This window comes from Erythrolamprus reginae, chromosome 10 (genome assembly GCF_031021105.1).
Source record: "Erythrolamprus reginae isolate rEryReg1 chromosome 10, rEryReg1.hap1, whole genome shotgun sequence".
In the NCBI taxonomy this organism is placed as follows: Eukaryota; Metazoa; Chordata; class Lepidosauria; order Squamata; family Dipsadidae; genus Erythrolamprus; species Erythrolamprus reginae.
In genome coordinates, this window is record NC_091959.1 from 34,758,057 (window position 1) to 34,779,447 (window position 21,391).

The following is a 21,391-nucleotide window of genomic DNA, read 5'->3' on the forward strand; positions in this document are numbered from 1 at the left end:
ATTATTGACCCCCTCGGAGAGGGTCCGCAACTTGGGCGTCCTCCTCGATCCACAGCTCACATTAGAACAACATCTTTCAGCTGTGGCGAGGGGGGCGTTTGCCCAGGTTCGCCTGGTGCACCAGTTGCGGCCCTATCTGGACCGGGACTCATTGCTCACAGTCACTCATGCCCTCATCACCTCGAGGTTCGACTACTGTAATGCTCTCTACATGGGGCTACCTTTGAAAAGTGTTCGGAAACTTCAGATCGTGCAAAATGCAGCTGCGAGAGCAGTCATGGGCCTACCTAGGTATGCCCATGTTTCACCATCACTCCGCAGTCTGCATTGGTTGCCGATCAATTTCCGGTCACAATTCAAAGTGTTGGTTATGACCTTTAAAGCCCTTCATGGCATCGGACCAGAATATCTCCGAGACCGCCTCCTGCCGCACGAATCCCAGCGACCGATTAGGTCCCACAGAGTGGGCCTTCTCCGGGTCCCGTCAACTAAACAATGTCGGTTGGCGGGCCCCAGGGGAAGAGCCTTCTCTGTGGCGGCCCCGGCCCTCTGGAACCAACTCCCCCCGGAGATTAGGACTGCCCCTACTCTTCCTGCCTTCCGTAAACTCCTTAAAACCCACCTTTGCCGTCAGGCATGGGGGAACTGAAACATCTCCCCCTGGGCACGTTTAATTTATGCATGGTATGTCTGTGTGTGTGACTGTTAGCATATGGGGTTTTTTAAATATTTAAATATTTTAAATTTATCTGATTGCTTATGATTTGTTTTTTACATGTTGTGAGCCGCCCCGAGTCTTCGGAGAGGGGCGGCATACAAATCTAAGTAATAAATAAATAAATAAATAAACCCCTGGGAAACGGTCGTTCAACCCCCCAAAGGGGTCCCGACCCCCAGGTTGAGAACCACTTACTCTAGAGCATCCTCACTTTTCTTCCTGACCATCCCACACATTCCTTTTCCTGGCAGGTGGCTGGAGAGTACAAGTACCACCCGGAGTGCTTTGCGTGCATGCGATGTAAAGTGATCATTGAAGATGGCGACACCTACGCTCTGGTGCAGCACTCGGCTCTTTACTGGTAAGGATGCTTGACTTCATAGCTAGAGGTATAACAAGCAGGAAGAGGGAGATTGTGATCCCGCTATATAGAGCACTGGTGAGACCACATTTGGAATACTGTGTTCAGTTCTGGAGACCTCACCTACAAAAAGATATTGACAAAATTGAACGGGTCCAAAGACTGGCTACAAGAATGGTGGAAGGTCTTAAGCATAAAACGTATCAGGAAAGACTTAATGAACTCAATCTGTACAGTCTGGAGGACAGAAGGAAAAGGGGGGACATGATCGAAACATTTAAATATGTTAAAGGGTTAAATAAGGTCAAGGAGGGAAGTGTTTTTAAAATGGAAAGTGAACACAAGAACAAGGGGGCACAATCTGATGTTAGTTGGAGGAAAGATCAAAAGCAACGTGAGAAAATATTATTTTACTGAAACAGTAGTAGATGCTTGGAACAAACTTCCATCAGTCGTGGTTGGTAAATCCATAGCCACTGAATTTAAACATGCCTGGGTTAAACATCCATCCATCCTAAGATAAAATACACAAAATAGTATAAGGGTAGACAAGATAGACTAGGAGGTCTTTTTCTGCTGTCAATCTTCTATGTTTCTAAGGAGAAGTGGCAACAGCCATGGATTTGGGTGGCTATCTGGGATAGGGAACGTCTTCGGCTTAGCCCTGGTCTGCCCTGACACCTAGAAGGTGTCCTGTGCACGGCCCTCGGATCAAACCCCCCAACTCAAAAATCCTTTATTTTATGATAAAATCAAACTATTGAGAAAAGTGCACATAATGAAAAGCAGATTTTAAATAGCAAGGGAGAAGGAGTTCTTTTTCTTTGGAGCTAAACATAAACAATGTCCGGTAAAGTCACCAAACTCAGCCTAATTCATCATTCCTAGATATAACACAGTCCATTTATCATTTAAGCATATGAATTTTGCTCACCGGATTCCTGGCAACAAGTACCTAGCAGAGAATGAGCTTTATTGAGGCAAAAATCACGTTTTTAAAACCTTGTTCAATCACATCCCCAGTCTCACATCTCTTCCATTGAACAACATTGAATCCCTACGCCCAATTTCCCAAGATCCTTTGCCTTTATACTGCCTGGAAGTGACATCACACCCCAAAGAGACTAAGGCTGTAAGCTAATATTTTTTACTCTGCAACTCCTCTCACCTTTTCAGCAATCTCCTATAGCAAGGGTCTATCCACTGACTTTCCACTCCAATGTCTTCCTCACTCTCTGACTGGGACCACTCCCCCATTGTCCCATCTGCCCCCTCTAGTGGTTCCCCGGGTTCACTCAGGTCACTTTCCCCCTCGCTCTCAGCTTCATCTGTCAACCCCCCTGGCCCAGGGTATCCAGAGGGGCCTGGCTCATCCTCCTCAGAATCTGACATGTCCCGAGCGGTGGACAAGGAGAACCCACAACAGAAGGGAGAATAGTAATAATAATTTATTAGATTTGTATGCCGCCCCTCTCCGAAGACTTGGAGCAGCTCACAACATAACAGCGATACAATATAAATACAAATTAATGTTAAAAAGTTTAAAAAACTAATTTAAAATACATTGTCATAAAAACTTATCTGTTACACAATCATACACACTCAGTCCGACTGAACATAAACATAATAAAGGTCAGCGAAAAAAGGAGGGGGGGCGATTAATCCCCCCCATGCCTGGCGGCAAAGGTGAGTCTTCAACAGTTTATGGAAGGCGAGGAGGGTAGGGACAGTTCGAATCTCCGGGGGGGAGTTGATTCCAGAGGGCAGGGGGCCACCACAGAGAAGGCTCTTCCCCTGGGCCCCGCCAGATGGCATTGTTTTGTTGACGGGACCCGGAGAAGGCCAATTCTGTGGAACCTAATTGGCCGCTGGGATTCATGCGGCAGAAGGCGGTCTGGTAGGTATTCTGGTCCGATGCCATGTAGGGCTTTATAGGTCATCACCAACACTTTGAATTGTGATCGGAAACTGATCGGCAGCCAGAGAATGGCAGGAAATGTGTGTGTGTTCCCCCTGCTTGCATTGCCCAGAGAGGGGAGGGAACCTGAGAGTGCATTCCGGTCCTCAAGCCCTCTGGTTGGGCATTAAGGGCACGGAGAAGTCAGTCGATAAATAATAATAATAATAATAATAATTTATTAGATTTGTATGCCGCCCCTTTCCGGAAACTCGGGGCGGCTCACAATAATAATAACAGTATTACAATATAACAAATCTAATATTTAAAAAGGCATCTAAAAACCCATCATTTAAAAACCATACAACAGAAGCATACCATACATAAAACTATATAATCCTCAGGCACCAAGTCAGGAAAGGGTGCATGAGATGGTTCTGCTTTCCCTGCTCTTCGTGTGCCAGGATGGAATGGGCCCCACCAGGCCCTGGGATTTGGGAAGAGGAATCGGGAGATCTGGACTGCCTGTGGATTAAAAGACCGCAGTTAATCCATCGGGCAGCTGCCTTCGAGTGATCCTGCCAACTCAGATCTCTGGAGTGCCCACCGAAGGGAAAGGCTCGGAGGTGGACAATTTCTTGGACCCCGTATTCCCTCCCTGGCCAGGCGAGCTGCCCCGTGGCTCCGTAGCCTTGGCCTGTTGATGCATTCCAGTGGTGCAGAGCGCCACATTTGTAGGAACCCACTGACGCTGCAATTTTCAGCAATGTTTTCCTGGTGTCTCTGGGTTGGAGGAAGCCTTCCCACCTGCCCTCGTCTTATTGTTGACCTTTATTCTTCGTCCAAAGCATAGCTGGGAAGCTTCTTCTCAGGAGATGCCAAGGGGGGAATTGCCGAAAATGGTGTCATCAGTGGGTTCCTACCAGTGCTGGACCGCAGCGGTAGGAGTCCATCACTGATGCTTCCCTTCCCTATTCTCTCCCCTCCTCTCTGTGGGGAGATAACCCCGAGGGCGAGCGGGTGTCGGGATACCCAGAGGAGAACGTTGGAAGCAAAACTGTTTTGGGAATGCCGGGTAGTGCAGAATTTTTGGCAAAAAAGTGCAAGAAGATATTAATAGGATGTTAAATATACGATGGATAATTACTAAGGAAATGGCAGTATTCGTTAAAAGGCAACAGAGTGGGTCTTCTCCTGGTCCCGTCAACTAAACAATGCCGCTTGGCAGGACCCAGGGGAAGAGCCTTCTCTGTGGCAGCCCTGGCCCTCTGGAACCAATTCCCCCCAGAGATTAGAATTACCCCCACCCTCCTTGCCTTTTGTAAGCTACTTAAAGCCCACCTCTGCCGCCAGGCATGGGGGAATTGAGATACTCTTTCTCCCTAGGCCGTTACAATTTTATGCATAGTATGTCTGTATGTCTGTTTGGTTTTTATTATAATGGGTTTTTAATTGTTTTTAGTATTGGATTATTATTATATGCTGTCTTATTATTGTTGTTAGCCACCCTGAGTCTTCGGAGAGGGGCGGCATACAAATCCAATAAATAAATAAATAAACACTCGGACGGTTGGGGCGGAATCTCCCGGCCTCTCCTTTGGCCCAGGTTTTCCTCCCTTCGTCTCGTGACACTCCTGAGCTTCAAACCCGACGTTAAGAGGATCTGACAGCCTGCTTGTTTGCTTGCTTGCAAGCAAGTAATATACATAAGATGTTAGCGCATTCTGATGGGGATGTGACCCAAGGATTGACCAAATGGTGGCAGAGTGAAATACAAGTAGAGGAGCAGGAGATGAAAAATATAGTGGAGAACATAAGGAAAACTAAGAATACAAGAGTTGGGGAAATGAGAAGGAAAATATTACATAAGTGGTATCACACCCCCTTTCAACTTGCGTACTTTCAGCAGAACGTTAATGGTGTCTGTTAGATTAGATTAGATTAGATTTATTCGATTTGTATGCCGCCCCTCTCTGAAGACTCGGAGCAGCTCACAACATAACACATGATACAAATCCAACAATAAAAAAGCAATTTAACACCCTACGTATAAAAAACAATCATACATCTCATACAAACCTTGCGTAAAACGGGAAACCACCTGGGGGAATCAATTTCCCCATGCCTGATGGCAGAGGTGGGTTTTGAGGAGTGTGCGAAAGGCAAGGAGGGTGGGGGCAATCCTAATCGCCGGGGGAGGTGATTCCAGAGGGTCGGGGCCGCCACAGGGAAGGCTCTGGGTCCCTCCAGACAACATTGTTTAGTCGACGGGACCCAGAGAAAGCCAAATCCAGGGGCATGGGGTGAGGTATCATCAGTATGCGGATGATACCCAGTTATATATCTCCACCCCATGTCCAGTCAACGAAGCAGTGGAAGTGATGTGCCGGTGCCTGGAGGCTGTTGGGGCCTGGATGGGTGTCAACAGACTCAAGCTCAACTCGGATAAGACGGAGTGGCTGTGGGTTCTGCCTCCCAAGGACAATTCCATCTGTCTGTCCATAACCCTGGGGGGGGGAATTACTGACCCCCTCAGAGAGGGTCCGCAACTTGGGTGTCCTCCTCGACCCACAGCTCACATTAGAGAAACATCTTTCAGCTGTGGCGAGGGGGACGCTTGCCTAGGTTCGCCTGGTGCACCAGTTGCGGCCCTATCTGGACCGGGACTCATTGCTCACAGTCACTCATGCCCTCATCACCTCGAGGTTCGACTACTGTAATGCTCTCTACATGGGGTTACTTTTGAAAAGTGTTCGGAAACTTCAGATCGTGCAGAATGCAGCTGCGAGAGCAATCATGGGCTTCCCAAGGCATGCCCATGTTACTCCAACACTCCACAGTTTGCATTGGTTGCCGATCAATTTCCGGTCACAATTCAAAGTGTTGGTTATGACCTATAAAGCCCTTCATGGCATCGGACTAGAATATCTCCGGGACCGCCTTCTGCCGCACAAATCCTAGCGACCGGTCAGGTCCCACAGAGTTGGCCTTCTCCGGGTCCCGTCGACTAAACCCAGGAGAAGAGCCTTCTCTGTGGCGGCCCCGACACTCTGGAACCAGCTCCCCCCCCAGATATCAGAGTTGCCTCAACCCTCCTTGCCTTTTGCAAGCTCCTTAAAACCCACCTCTGTCGTCAGGCATGGGGGAATTGAAATTTTTTCCCTTCCCCCTAGGCTTATAGAATTTATACATGGTATGCTTGTTTGTATGATTGGTCTCTTAAATTGGTGTTTTTTAGATTATTTTTAATATTAGATTTGTTACATTGTTTTCTTTATTGTTGTTAGCCGCCCTGAGTCTTCGGAGAGGGGCGGCATACAAATCTAATAAATAAACAAACAAACAAACAAACTCTGTGGGATCTAACCGGTCGCTGGGATTCATGCGGCAGAAAGTGATCCTGGAGATATTCTGGTCCGATACCATGAAGGGCTTTATAGGTCATAACCAACACTTTGAATTGTGACCGGAAACTGATCAGCAACCAATGCAGACTGCGGAGTGTTGGTGTGACATGGGCATACCTAGGGAAGCCCAACTGTTGGCATGGGTGCCAAGATAAAGGAGTGTTCATGCATATGTTTTGGAAATGCCCGGTAGTGCAGAATTTTTGGCAAAAAGTGGAAGAGGATATTAATAGGATGTTAAATATACGACGGATAATTACTAAGGAAATGGCAGTATTAGTTAAAAGCAATGCGATGGGAGAATTTAGAGAAATAAAACGAGCAGTGATAGAAAGCGCTCAGGCGGTCATAGTCTTGGGTTGGAGGGATGCAACAAAATGGACAATGCAAAATTGGTACCGGTACATGGTGGATCACATTCAATTTGAGATTATGGATGAAAGGATGAATTTGGTTAACAAAACTGATTTGAAACAACTGATGGGACAAGGGAAGATGATATATGGCGAGTAGAATCCGAGACCAAGCTACAAGGAATAAATTGGAATCACTTTATAATATGTAAATAGATACTTTGCTCTTGAGTTAAAACGGTTTACACAAGAAACACCCCCGATTTGGTGGTGGGGTGTGAATGTTTGTCTGGTGGTGGGCACAATTCACAAAGCACTTGTTTTATGTTGTGTGTGTGTTTATATTGTAAAAAAAAAAAATCAATAAAAATATTTAATTAAAGTAAAACTGTTGGCCAAGGCTTTCGATGGGCAGCTTCCTAACTGGCGTGGAGAGCCCAGGTGGCCTTTTCTGTCCTCCACTTTAAACTAACAGCAGAATTCCATTCTCCTTTTTCAGCGGCAAATGCCATAACCAGTTTGTGCTGGCGCCAATGCTGGAGCGGCTGTCCGCGGAGCTTCTGTGTGAGCAGCTGCCCTACACCTTGACCCTCCTCTCCATGCCCGCAGCCACCAATGGCGAAAGGGGGTTTGCTGTGGCCGTGGAAGGGGGCTGCTCCCCCTATGCGGCCACTGTGGAAGTGAAGGAGTGAGTATGAAGCGCTGGGAAATGCAGGTGGGGTTCTTTGCTCTGCCCCAGGTGCTGAGAGGTCCGTATCCATCCTCTTGGGGGCTTTGCGGTTTCACTCACGCTCCTGTCCTGCGTGTGGCTCCTGCCAGCTTGACGGTGACCTTTGTGGAGGAAAGCGGCTTTCTTGTGATCCTTCTCTGTGGCGGCCCCGGCCCTCTGGAATCAATTCCCCCCAAGATCAGGACTGCCCCCACCCTCCTTACCTTTCGCAAACTCCTAAAAACCCACCTCTGCCACCAGGCATGGGGAAATTGATTCCCCTCGGCCATCCCATTTTATGTATGGTTTAATTGGGTTGTATGATTGTTTTTAAATTAAGGGTTTCAACTGTTCTGTTTTTAATCATTGGATTTGTATTGTGTATTTCTTGTTGTGAGCCGCTCCGAGTCTTCGGAGAGGAGCAGCAAACAAGTCTAATAAAGAATAATAATAATCATAATCATAATAATAATGTCACCTAGTGGCTTCATGGAAATGTTAAAGAGGAGAGGAGAGAGGACCGAACCCTGAGGCATCCCACAGAGGAGAGCTGGGAGTCGACCTCTGTCATCCTACCAACACCGACTGTGACCGACTGGAGAGATAGGAGGGGAACCACCGTATTACGGTGCCACACAAATCATTGTGAATTCTCCCAAAAGGACTCCAATGCAAATACATTTTCAACACTTCCCGCCATTGTTAAGGCGCCTGTGACCTGTTTCACCTGTAACCTGCGTCTGCATCATCTTTGCCTCGCCCCAGTTTCAGTCTTGCATCAGTCTGATACCAGCAGATGCAACACAGTCTTTAATCTACCCTTGAGGGGAAAAATATTCTTAGTTGGAAGAAGTGATGCCAGACTCCTCCTCACAAAAAGACTTTCAAAGTACAGTGGTACCTCTACCTACGAACTTTTCTAGATAAGAACCAGGTGTTCAAGATTTTTTTCCCCTCTTCTCAAGAACCATTTTCCACTTACAAACCCGAGCCTCTGAAACTGTAACTGGAAAAGGCAGGGAAAAGCCTCCGTGGGGCCTCTCAGGAAATCTCCTGGGAGGAAACAGGGCCGGAAAAGGCGGGGAGAAGCCTCCATGGGGCCTCTCAGGGAATCTCCTGGGAGGAAACAGGGCCAGAAAAGGTGGGGAGAGGCCCTACGGCCTCTCTAGGAATCTCCTGGGAAGAAACAGGGCCGGAAAAGGTGGGGAGAAGCCTCCATGGCACCCCTCTAGGAATCTCCTGGGAGGAAACAGGGCCAGAAAAGGCAGGGAAAAGCCTCCGTGGGGCCTCTCTAGGAATCTCCTGGGAGGGAACAGGGCTGGAAAAAGTGGTGAAAAGCCTCCGTGGGGGCCTCTCTAGGAATCTCCTGGGAGGGAACAGGGCTGGAAAAAGTGGGGAGAAGCCTCCGTGGGGCCTCTCTAGGAATCTCCTGCGAGGAAACAGGGCCGTAAAAGGCGGGGAGAACCCTCCATGGGGCCTCTCTTGGAATCTAGAGAGGCCCAGAGACTTCAAGTCTTCGGAGAGGGGCAGCATACAAATCTAATAAATAATAATAAAATAAATAATAATCTCCTGGGAGGAAACAGGGCCTCCACCTTCCCTGTGGTTTCCCCAATCGCATGCATTCTTTGCTTTTGCATTGATTCATATGGGTCCTCATTTGACCCACCTCGGAAGGATGGAAGGCTGAGTCAACCTTTAGCCGATGGTGAGATCTGAGCTGCTGAACTACAGCTCGCAGTTAGCTGAAGGAGCCTGCAGGGCTGCCCTCTAACCACTGTGCCACCCACGGACACAGCAATACCAGTAACAGTACTACTCCTAACCACCCTTTGTTTATTGCTATTGTAACTGTCACTGAACAAAAGGTGATTAAGCGAGGACTACCTATGAGGAGCAAATGCTTCCATTGCTCGCACTTTTTTCTCTTTGCTGTGTGATTCCCTCGCTGAGACTCACGAAGGAGGCAGATTCTTCCGATCTCAAGTCAATTCCAATTATGGAATTCTCTTCCAGAAGAGGTCGTGACAGCTGTCAGCCTGGAGAGCTTCAAGGCAGGATTAGACACATTCATGGATGGCAAGTGTATCATAGGTGGTGATCGAAACAGATGTCCATGTGCCGCCTCTATGTTGGTTGAGGCAGGCAGGGTTCCCTTGGGTCCCATTTGTTGGGGGTCAAGGGAAAGGGAGGGTTTTGCCTTCTCTTTCTGCTCAAGATCCCCATGGACAATTGGGAGGCCACTGTGTGACACAGAATTCAATTCAATTCAATTTATTAGATTTGTATCCCGCCCCTCTCCAAAGACTCGGGGCGGCTCACAACAACAACAAATACAGTAACAATAATACAAATCCAATTAATAAAAGTAGAATTAAAACCCTTAATATTAAAAACAATCAATGCGACACAGTCATAGCATTCTCAAGTGCTATAGTCAAAAGAGAGAAGGGAGCTAATCCCCCCAGGCCTGGCGGCATAGGTGAGTCTTTAACATCTTCAGGAAGACGGGGAGGGTGGGGGTCATTCGAATCTCCAAGGGGAGTTGATTCCTGAGGGCCAGGGCCACCACAGAGAAGGCTCTTCCCCTAGGCCCCGCCAGCCGATGTTTAGTCGACGGGACCCGGAGAATGGCCAACTCTCTGGGACCTAATCGGCCACTGGGATTCGATGGGCTTTGGCCTGATTCAGCAGGGCTCTTCTTGTGTTCTTATGGTTTTTTTTCAATGTGCAGAGTCAATCGAAAGCACATCAGCCCTGATGTCCAGAATGCGATTCACCCTGGGGACAAAATCTTGGAGATCAACGGAAACCCAGTCCGCACACTACAAACTGAAGAGGTACGTCCTGGGCAGCCTTTTTTTTTAATGTCCTACTGTCCAGTAACTGAGAGGGAAATGAACGCCGCATATGCTCAGCTTCTCTAAGTCTGGAAGTTTTTTCCCCTCTGGAAACATGAAGAGAAGAGGACATGCTGGCTGGCTGAAGGGCCTCGGAGGATTTGCCTGATGCTTCAGAAGACTTCGCCCTTTTAAAAAAAGGTTTTTACATAGAAACTTAGAAGATTGATGGCAGAAAAAGACCTCCTGGTCCATCTAAACTGCCCTTCTACTATTTCCTGTATTTTATCTTAAGATGGATCTGTGTTTATCCCAGGCATGTTTAAATTTAGTTCCTGTGGATTCACCAACCACATCTGCTGGAAGTTTGTTCCAAGCATCTACTACTCTTTCAGTCAAATAGTATTTTCTCACATTGCTTCTGATCTTTCCCCCAACTCACCTCAGATTGTGCCCCCTTGCCAACGCAGTTCTAGGCTGCATTAACAGAGGGATAGAATCAAGATCGCATGAAGTGTTGATACCACTTTATGAGGCCTTGGTAAGGCCACACTTGGAATACTGCATTCAGTTTTGGTCGCCACGATGCAAAAAGGATGTTGAGACTCTAGAAAAAGTGCAGAGAAGAGCGACAAAGATGATTAGGGGACTAGAGGCTAAAACATGAAGAACTGTTGCAGGACCTGGGCATGGCTAGTTTAATGAAAAGAAGGACCAGGGGAGACATGATAGCAGTCTTCCAATATCTTAGGGATTGCCCCAAAGAAGATTTGGGAGTCAACCTGTTCTCCAAAGCACCTGAGGGTAGAACAAGAAGCAATGGGTGGAAACTAAACAAGGAGGGAAGTAACTTAGAACTAAGGAGAAATTTTCTAACAGTCACAACGGTTGATCAGTGGAACAGCTTGCCTCCAGAAGTTGTGAATGCCCCAACACTGGAAGTTTTTAAGCAGATGTTGGAGAACCAACTGTCTGAAGTAGTGTACGTTTTCCTGCCTAAGCAGGGGGTTGGACTAGAAGACCTCCAAGGTCCCTTCCAAATCTGTTGTTGTTGTTGTTATTTGTTATTTTGATTTTCATCGCAAATTTATATGACATAAATGTAAAGGATCAGGAAAGAGTGGCTTAAAACAGCCAAGACATGCTTTGAATTAAACTGAGCCTAGCTGTTTCTGAAGAAAAAGAGCCGCGAAAGCAATGCCTCCTTTTATTATTATTACTATTAATTATTATTATTAAGCCGTCCCGAGTTCTCGGAGAGGGGCGGCATACAAATCTAATATATTATTATTATTGTTGTTGTTGTTGTTGTTATTATTATTAATTAGATTTGTATGCCGCCCCTCTCCGAAGACTTAGATCAGCTCCTTCCTCCAACCTTCCCCATCCCAGGTTAGGATGCAGGAAGATTCTGGGTCTGTTGTTTTGGAAGAAACCTTTTCCCATCACGGCCCAATTCCCTGAAACTCTTCACTTCTCAGGTCAAAGAATTGATTCACCAGACGAATCAAACCCTCCAGCTGTTGATCGAACACGATCCGGTCTCTCAGCGCTTGGACCGCTTGCGCCTGGATTCCCGGCTCTCTGGGGGCAATAAGAAGCCCTCCACCCCTTCTATCTCTGCCTTGGGACTCAAGGAGAACCTGGAAGGGACCCTGCGGAGACGCTCCCTCAGGTAAGGTCCCCAATTCCAGAATGGCCCACAAATCTCCAGCTGGGAAGGAGAAAACTTGTAATAAGGAACAATAGAGAAATTGCTGTTAAGGAAGAAGTCCCCCTCCTAGTCTACTTTTTCTGGACTGATAAAACTACAGTGGTACCTCTACTTAAGAACGCCTCTACTTAAGAACTTTTCTAGATAAGAACCGGGTGTTGAAGATTTTTTTGCCTCTTCTTAAGAACCATTTTCTACTTAAGAACCCGAGCCCGGAAAAATTTCCCAGGAAATTTGATAGTGGTACAAGGGCCCAGCCAGTTTCTTGCCATTCCCCTTTTAATCCTGGCCACCTTGGACTTTTCTGGGCTGCCAGAGGAGCCTTTCAGTGGTGCTTAAGGAGGCTTTGGCAGTCCAGAGCAAATGAAGCGTTTTCCTTTATCTGGGAATAAACCTCTGCCAGCGCCCAGGGAAAAGAAACACCCCCTTTGCTCTGGGCAGCTGAGCAGTCACCACAGCGAAGGAAAGGCGCCGGCTATAAAGCGAGCAAGCGAGAGGAGAGGGGAGCCCTTCAGCATGGGAAGGAAGAGGAAGCAGGTAGCAGCAGCAGCAGCAGCCAGTGTATGGGAGGCGTGTGCTCCTCCTCGCCGCCTCAATCCCTTTTTTTTTTTTTAAGCCTTAAAGTTTTGGAATTTTTTTTATTCCCCTCACCTCACCTTCTTCCTTTGGCAGCGACTGTCCTCCTCCTCTTCTTCCTCTTCCTCACACCCAAATTCCAAGCTTCTATTTCTTTCCTAATGGGTTTGGACACATTATTTGCTTTTACATTGATTCCTATGGAAAAAATTGCTTCTACTTAAGAACTTTTCTACTTAAGAACCTGGTCACGGAACGAATTAAGTTCTTAAGTAGAGGCACCACTGTACTTAGTATCAATTCATTAATTGGATTAGAAACAGAAGATTGACAACAGAAAAAGACCTCCTGGCCCATCTAGTCTGCCCCTATACTATTTCCTGTATTTTATCTTAGGATGAATCTATGTCTATCCCAGGTATGTTTAAATTCAGTTCCTGTGGATTTACCAACCACGTCTGCTGAAAGTTTGTTCCAAGCATCTACTACTCTTTCAGTAAAATAATACTTTCTCATGTTGCTTCTGATCTTTCCCCCAACTCACCTCAGATTGTGCCCCCTTGTTCTTATGTTCACTAATTGTGTGTATATGTGTTTACGCTAATTGTGTGTATACGTGTTTACCTCTTTGTCACGTTTTTATCATACTCTGAACAAATGAAATAAATAAATGGACCCATTCCTCGTATAGAGACCAGTTTAGGGACAGGATTGGGCACAAGGACACTTACTCAAAAGATTCAAAGGAGGGGGCTTCGTTTGGTAGCCTGGATACTGATCTAGCTTATGAATGTCCATCCTGCAAAGACGTTCCCCAAAACAAGACCCACCTATATCGCCAGGCATGGGGGAACTGAGACATCCTCCCCCAGGCTTTTATATTTTATGTTTGGTATGTATGTGTTGTATGGTTTTAAATTGTTGGGGTTTTAGATATGTTTTATTTTAATATTAGATTTGTCTCACTGTTATATTGTTTCTATTACTGTTGTGAGCTGCCCCAAGTCTTCGGAGAGGAGTGGCATATGAATCTAATAAATAATAATAATAATAATAATAATAATAATAATAATAATAATAATAATAATAAAAAATGCATGGTGCCAGTTCTCCATGTTGTTTGTTAAGGTGTCCTTCTTGTCCGGAGGTCTTTCCTCAAAGAAGGGAGGAAGCCCCGAGGCTACAGACGGTGCCTGGAGTCCCCTTCTGAATTGTGTGTGTTGTGTTCCAGGCGCAGCAACAGCATCTCCAAGTCCCCTGGGCCGAGCTCCCCCAAGGAACCGCTCATCCTGAGCCGTGACATCAGCCGATCAGAATCCCTTCGCTCCTCCACCAGCGGTTCCCAGCAGATCTTCCGCCCCTGTGACCTGATCCATGGGGAGGTGTTGGGCAAAGGTTTCTTCGGACAAGCCATCAAGGTGAGAGAGAGAGAGACAGCCCCCTTTCCCAAAACCCAGGCGTCCCGTGTCGATTTCATTCCCCTTCCCCTTGCCTTAGTTCTCAGGAGCCTTGGAGGCGACTCCTCTACCTGATGAATTGTCACAGTCAATAGAGAGAATTTGCCGGTTCCACCCTGCTTCCTGTCAGAAACAAGTTTATTTCTTGCAAGAAATAAATGCAAGAAATTGGTCTGTACCCATAGGAAAGGCCGATGTAAGCCATAATTAGTATGTAAACATGGCTTTCCTAATTGTACTGCAACCTGATTGGCTGTAACCTATATATAAGGAGTAACACCCTTGCATGGGTGTGGTTTGTGACTTTGTGGTTTTGCAGTTAGTGGTTTGTTATAGGGGTTGGTGGTTTGTGAGTGGGTTTAGCGCTTTATGGTTTGTAGGTGGTTGCAGTGGTGGATGTAATAATAATGTATGATAGTACAGTGGTACCTCTACTTAAGAACGCCTCTAGTTAAGAACTTTTCTAGATAAGAACCTGGTGTTCAAGATTTTTTTGCCTCTACTTAAGATCATGTCCTCCCTTTCCCTTCTGTCCTCCAGACCAGTGTTTTTCAACCAGTGTGCCGCGAGACATGGTCCGGTGTGCCGCAAAGCAAGAGAGAGAGAAAGAAATAGAGAAAGAGAAAGAAAGCAAGAGAGAGAAAGAGAGAGAGAGAGAAAGAGAACATGAGAGAGAGAAAGAAAGCAAGAGAGAGAGAGAAAACAAGAGAAAGAAAGAGAGAAAGAAAGAGAGAGAGAGAAAGAAAGCAAGAGAGAGAAAGAGAGGGAGGGAAGGAGAGAGAGAGAAAGACATAGAGGGAGGTAGGGAGGGAGAGAGAAAGAGAGCAAAAAAGAGAGGAAGGAAGAGAAAGAAAGGGATGGAGAGAGAGAGAAAGAGGAAGGAAGGGAGAGAAGGAGGGAGGGAGAAAGAAATAGAGTGAAGGGGAGGAAGAACCCACCCCCCCCGGCTCAATGTGCCCCAGGATTTCGTAAATGTAAAAAATGTGCCGGGGCTCAAAAAAGGTTGAAAATCACTGCTCCAGACTATACAGATTGAGTTTGTTCTTTCCTGATAACTTTTATGCTTAAGGCCTTCCACCATTTTTGTAGCATGTCTTTTGATCACCTCTTCAACCTGCTCATCATTCATGGAGAAGTCGAAGAGCCCTGGGACCCTTAAACTTTGAAGAGCGCTCAGACTCTTAAAACCTGGCCTAGCTTCTCACCTACAGCCATTCCTTGGATTGTATCCCTTGAAATGAATGGCAGACAGCTCATTGGTCTGCTGTAGCACATTCTAGCCTGAAGTGTATAACAAGTGAAATTAGCTTGTCAAGCCTGCGGTGAACAGATGTTATCCCTTGTAACTTGCAATCTAAATATAGCAGGCCCTGGCTCTAGAGAAGCCCTGATAAAGCAGGGGGCTCACCTGCTGTGGCTAACATCAGAGGTATTTTGGAGGTACCATATTTTTCGGAGTAGGAGATGCCACGGGTGAGACCTCATTTGGAATACCAGTTCTGGAGACCTCACCTACAAAAAGATATGGATCAAATTGAATAAGTCCAAAGACGGGCTACAAAAATGTTGGAAGATCTGAAACATAAAACTTATCAGTAAAGACTTCATGAACTCAACCTGTCTAGTCTGGAGGACAGAAGGGAAAGGGGCGACATGATCAAAACATTTAAATATGTTCAAGGGTTAAATAAGGTTCAGGAGGGGAGTGTTTTTAATAGGAAAGTCAACCCAAGAACAAGGGGGCACAATATGACTTTAGTTGGGGGAAAGATCAGAAGCAACATGAGAAAATATTATTTGACTGAAACAATAGTAGATGCTTGGAACAACCTTCCAGCAGACGTGGTTGCTGAATTTAAACATTTCTGGGATAAACATAGATCCATCCTAAGATAAAATACAGGAAATAGTATAAGGGCAGATTAGATAGACCATAAGGTCTTTTTCTGCCGCCAATGTTCTATGTTTCTATGCACTTTAGTTTTGGAGAGGAAAATAAGGGGGGGAAATCTACCAATCCGGTACTCATCTAGTTTGTGTCCTTAGTCTGGTCAGTTTCAGGATATGAAAGGATATATCTTCAAGTTGCCAAGGTTGGGAAACACTGTGTTAGAGCCATTGTTTGTATTAACTACTTGAAGGAATACTAATGATTAAATTAACATATAATTGGTTTATCTGGATGACAAAATTAGGCTTGGCAACACAGAAAAATGATGTATATCAAATCAAATAAGTATGAATTTAGAATTGTCTATGATTATTTATGTCTTACTAACATGATACTACCTTCTATTGTAACTGAAAATGGATAGTATATTGCATTGATGATTGTATATGGAGAGGAAGAACATTTTTTTTACCCAAGCAGGGAAGATCATTAACACTTTGTTAGGGCTGGGGAAAAAAGCTTCGAAAAAGCTATGTTCAGAGTATAAGACACACTCAAAGTTCCAGCCCCTTTTAGGGCGGGGAAAGGTACATTTTATACTCTGAAAAATACTGTATCTCTTGTGTCTTATCTGGTAAATCAGAATCTCTAAAATAAAACTCTGAGATAAGAAAGTTCCAACTGATCTAGTTGTTTAATTTCCCCGGAAGGTCCACAGTGAAATCAGATGTAACCTGTATATGTGTACCATGAGGGTGATTTAGTTAAGAGGTGGCATCTAATTGTCTCATTGCAAGAGCTTTGTTCAAGCTGGAGAAGAGGCTTTCATGGTGAATCTTCATGCGCCTTGGGTCCTTGGCCATTTTAATAATAATAATAATAATAATAATAATAATAATAATAATAATAATAACAACAACAACAAAAACAACAACAACAACAACAACAACAGAGTTAGAAGGGACCTTGGAGGTTTCCTAGTCCAACCCCCTGCTTAGGCAGGAAACCGTACACTACTTCAGACAGATGGTTATCCAACATCTGCTTAACAATTTCCAGTGTTGGGGCATTCACAACTTCTGAGGGCAAGCTGTTCTTCCACTGATCAACCATTCTGACTGTCAGGAAATTTCTCCTTAGTTCTAAGTTACTTCTCTCCTTGTTTAGTTTCCACCCATTGCTTCTTGTTCTACCCTCAGGTGCTTTGGAGAATAGGTTGACTCCTTCTTTGTGGCAACCCCTGAGATACTGGAAGGCTGCTATCATGTCTCCCGTGATCCTTCTTTTCATTAAACAAGCCAAGGCCAGTTCCTGCAACTGTTCTTCATATATTTTAGCCTCCAGTCCCCTAATCCTCTTTGTCGCTCTTCTCTGCACTCTTTCTAGAGTCTCAACATCCTTTTTGCATCGTGGCGACCAAAACTGAATGCAGTATTCCAAGTGTGGCCTTACCAAGGCCTCATAAAGTGGTATCAGCACTTCATGCGATCTTGGTTCTATCCCTCTGTTAATGCAGCCTAGAACTGTGTTGGCTTTTTTGGCAGCTGGCTCATATTTAAATGGTTGTCCACTAAGACTCCAAGATCCCTCTCACAGTTACTGCTGTTTAGCAATATACCACATATACTGTCCCTGTGGGTTTTTGTTTTCCTTGCCTAAATGTAGAACTTTACTTTTTTCACCATTGAAGTTCATTTTATTAGATAGCGCCCATTGTTCAAGTTTGTCAAGATCCTTCTGTATTTTTTTTCATTTTGAGATGAGTCAAAACTTGCCTTCTTTGTCTGGAATGGGGCCTCAACATGGGGTATAAAAAGAACATCCACCCCATTTGCTGGTAGTGTTAGGAGGGGGTTATTTGGGGCACCTTGACTTGGTTCCCAAGTTCCCCAAGGGCTTCCCTGTCTGTAGACCATCGTCCAGGCTCAGCTTCCAGAGGGTTTTCTCAAAGCATTGGCTGGCTTTGTCGAGACAGAGAGAATGAATGGAGCCTTCTTCTGATAATTAACTTTCCGCAAAGTTAATTAGGGGGGAAAAAAGACTCTTGGAGTGACTGCTCCGAAACAGAAAGCTTAACTGGGGCCGTGTGTGTCAGTATTGTATTTTCTTTTGAGATCTGGGATTTTCTCTAATTAACACGGGAGTGAGTCAAGTCAGCAGTCGTCTTTTCTTTTGACTTTAAAACTCCATTCTGAGATTGACTTGAGTTTTATTTTGTGAGCCAGTTAAAGCTGCAAGAGGTTTTTGCTGACTCCCAAATCTGCAACGTTGCAAGTCTGAGATTTTCTCTCCTGGACAAAACATCTTCTGTTCCCCCTTTGACATCTGGCTGTAGGTGGTTATTGATCCTGGCTCAAAGGGACCAAGCGCAGGTTCTTCAGTCTGCAGCCAAAGGGGTGGGGGGCTGATTGGCATTTGGTATCTATCCCCAATTAAAACAAATATGGAAATCCTGGAGAAAACCCTGACTTTTATTCGAGAGAGTTGTCCCATTGCATAGACTCACATAGGGCATTTCCAAAGGATCCCAGACAGCTTCTCATCCTTAGGAAGGTTGTTGGAAAAGCCAGGTGGTTGATCCCCTTTCTGCCTTTATACAGCTGGGGAGCCTCTTGCCATCAATTGGTTGGCAATGAAATTGACTTAAATTAAGTGTGGCCGGGACCGTCTCCTAGCATTTATTCTAGTATGTAAGAGCAGTTTCCTTGTGTTGTTAGGTCTCTATTTTTTCCAGCATTTTGCCATTAAGCAGTTTGGGTTAAAGTCAAATGATATGACTGTATTTTTTAGCAATGTTTAGCAATGTTTTCTTAAGCCCATCCTTCTATTTTTGTTGAAATTGCAGTTATTTATGGATTTTACAGCTTGGGCTGTTGGAAAGAGTTTTTAGGCGCTGTGTTAGGAGTTGTAATGATTAAGTGATATTTCTTACGTCACACTGTAAGTAAGCCAGAGGTTCAGACTGGGTTTGGCATTTGTCTGCCTATCAAATCCTTCCTTAAGACGTGGAAGTTTGATGGTTTTGAAGTATTGTTGTAGGATGTAAGCTGTTCCAAATTAAGCTGCCTTTAGTAATTGACTGACAGTGAAGTTGTTAATGCTGAGAATGTTCAAAATTGTATTCCAGGTGTTTTAATATTGTACCAAATGTGCCTATTACTATTGGTACTATCCTTTGTTTCTCTTGCCACAGTCTTGTTATCTTCTCCAGTTCCTTCCCATCTATTCTGTTATCTTCAGGTATTGTCAGGTCTACTAAACAGACTTTAGAATCTGGTCTATTTTTGTAAATAGACAAATATACATAGTGACTTTAATTTCGAGTCTTCATTGGGGATTAATTGCTGATAATTAACCAGGCCGGACAGAACAGTTTCTTGCAAGACCAACAGAGCTGCCCTCTCACTCACTTCCATCGAAACATAGAAACATAGAAGACTGATGGCAGAAAAAGACCTCATGGTACATTTAATCTGCCCTTATACTATTTCCTGTATTTTATCTTAGGATGGATATATGTTTATCCCAGGCATGTTTAAATTCAGTTACTGTGGATTTATCTACCACGTCTGCTGGAAGTTTGTTCCAAGCATCTACGACTCTTTCAGTCAAATAATATTTTCTCACGTTGCTTCTGATCTTTCCCCCAACTAACCTCAGATTGTGCCCCCTTGTTCTTGGGTTCACTTTCCTATTAAAAACACTCCCCTCCTGAACCTTATTTAACCCTTTAACATATTTAAATGTTTTGATCATGTCCCCCCTTTCCCTTCTGTCCTCCAGACTAGAATGCTGGCTGAGGAATTCTGGGAGTTGAAGTCCAAATATCTTCAAGTTCCCAAGCTTGGGAAACACTGCTCCAGAATATACAGATTGAGTTCATGAAGTCTTTCCTGATATGTTTTATGCTTAAGACCTTCCAGTTTTTCTTCCAGCTCATCTTAGAAACATAGAAACATAGAAGTCTGACGGCAGAAAAAGACCTCATGGTCCATCTAGTCTGCCCTTATACTATTTTCTGTATTTTATCTTAGGATGGATATATGTTTATCCCAGGCATGTTTAAATTCAGTTACTGTGGATTTATCTACCACGTCTGCTAGAAGTTTGTTCCAAGGATCTACTACTCTCTCAGTAAAATAATATTTTCTCATGTTGCTTTTGATCTTTCCCCCAACTAACTTCAGATTGTGTCCCCTTGTTCTTGTGTTCACTTTCCTATTAAAAACACTTCCCTCCTGGACCTTATTTAACCCTTTAATATATTTAAATGTTTCGATCATGTCCCCCCTTTTCCTTCTGTCCTCCAGACCAGTGTTTTTCAACCAATGTGCCGTGGCACACTAGTGTGCCACGAGACATGGTCAGGTGTGCCGCGAAGAAGGAAGCTCAGGTTCCGGTCTCGCAACTTTTTGCTGAGAGAGAGAGTGAGAGAGAGAGAAAGAGAAATCAAGAGAGAAAGCAAGAGAGAGAAAGAAAAGAGAGAAAGCAAGAGTGAGAGAGAGAGAAAGCAAGAGAGAAAGAAAGCAAGAGAGAGAGAGAAGAGGAGAGGAAGGGAGAGAGAGAGAGAGAAATGAGCAAAAAGGGGAGGAAAAAAGAGAAATGAGAAAATGATTAAGACAGAGAATGAGAGGAAAGAGAGAGAAACAAAAAAGAGAGAGAGAAGTGACTCTTGATTTAAAGCATATGATAAAAAGCACCCAAAGAATAAGAGAGAAAAACTCCAGCCCTCACCTGTTTTTGGAAATGGTTCAAGAGTGTGTATGCACACACACACACACACAAGGGTGGGGAGGAGATAGGAATGGAAAAAGAGAGGAGAATGTCTTAGAGTGTCATTTTGTGTCATTTTGGATGGTGGTGTGCCCCAGGATTTTGTAAATGTAAAAAATGTGCCGTGGCTCAAAAAAGGTTGAAAATCACTGCTCCAGACTATACAGATTGAGTTCATTAAGTCTTTCCTGATACGTTTTATGCTTAAGACCTTCCACCATTCTTGTAGCCCGTCTTTGGACCCGTTCAATTTTGTCAATATCTTTTTGTAGGTAAGGTCTCCAGAACTGAACACAGTATTCCAAATGTGGTCTCACCAGCATTCTATATAGCGGAATCATAATCTCCCTCTTCCTGCTTGTTATACCTCTAGCTATGCAGCCAAGCATCCTACTTGCTTTCCCTACTGCCTGACTGCACTGTTCACCCATTTTGAGACTGTCAGAAATCACTACCCCTAAATCCTTTTCTTTTGAAGTATTTGCTAACACAGAACTGCCAATACAATACTCAGATTGAGGATTCCTTTTCCCCAAGTGCATTATTTTACATTCGGAAACATTAAACTGCAGTTTCCATTGCTTTGACCATTTATCTAGTAAAGCTAAATCATTTACCATATTACAGACGCCTCCAGGAATATCAACCCTATTGCACACTTTAGAGTCATCGGCAAATAGGCAAACCTTCCCTAC

General features: G+C 44.7%; 2 protein-coding genes across 2 annotated transcripts in view; both read left to right on the top strand.

Moving 5' to 3' along the window:
• The window catches only part of HNF1A (HNF1 homeobox A), a 226,160-nt gene that overhangs the window by 122,891 nt on the left and 81,878 nt on the right, over window positions 1-21,391 (top strand). The gene's annotated exons all lie outside the window — the stretch shown is intronic.
• LIMK2 (LIM domain kinase 2) overlaps window positions 1-21,391 on the top strand; it is an 83,673-nt gene that overhangs the window by 38,702 nt on the left and 23,580 nt on the right. Inside the window, exons 4-8 of the mRNA XM_070762427.1 lie at window positions 970-1,079; window positions 7,236-7,424; window positions 10,180-10,285; window positions 11,767-11,960; window positions 13,807-13,993. Coding sequence (XP_070618528.1) covers window positions 970-1,079; window positions 7,236-7,424; window positions 10,180-10,285; window positions 11,767-11,960; window positions 13,807-13,993 — 786 coding nt within the window. The remainder of the gene's footprint in view (window positions 1-969; window positions 1,080-7,235; window positions 7,425-10,179; window positions 10,286-11,766; window positions 11,961-13,806; window positions 13,994-21,391) is intronic.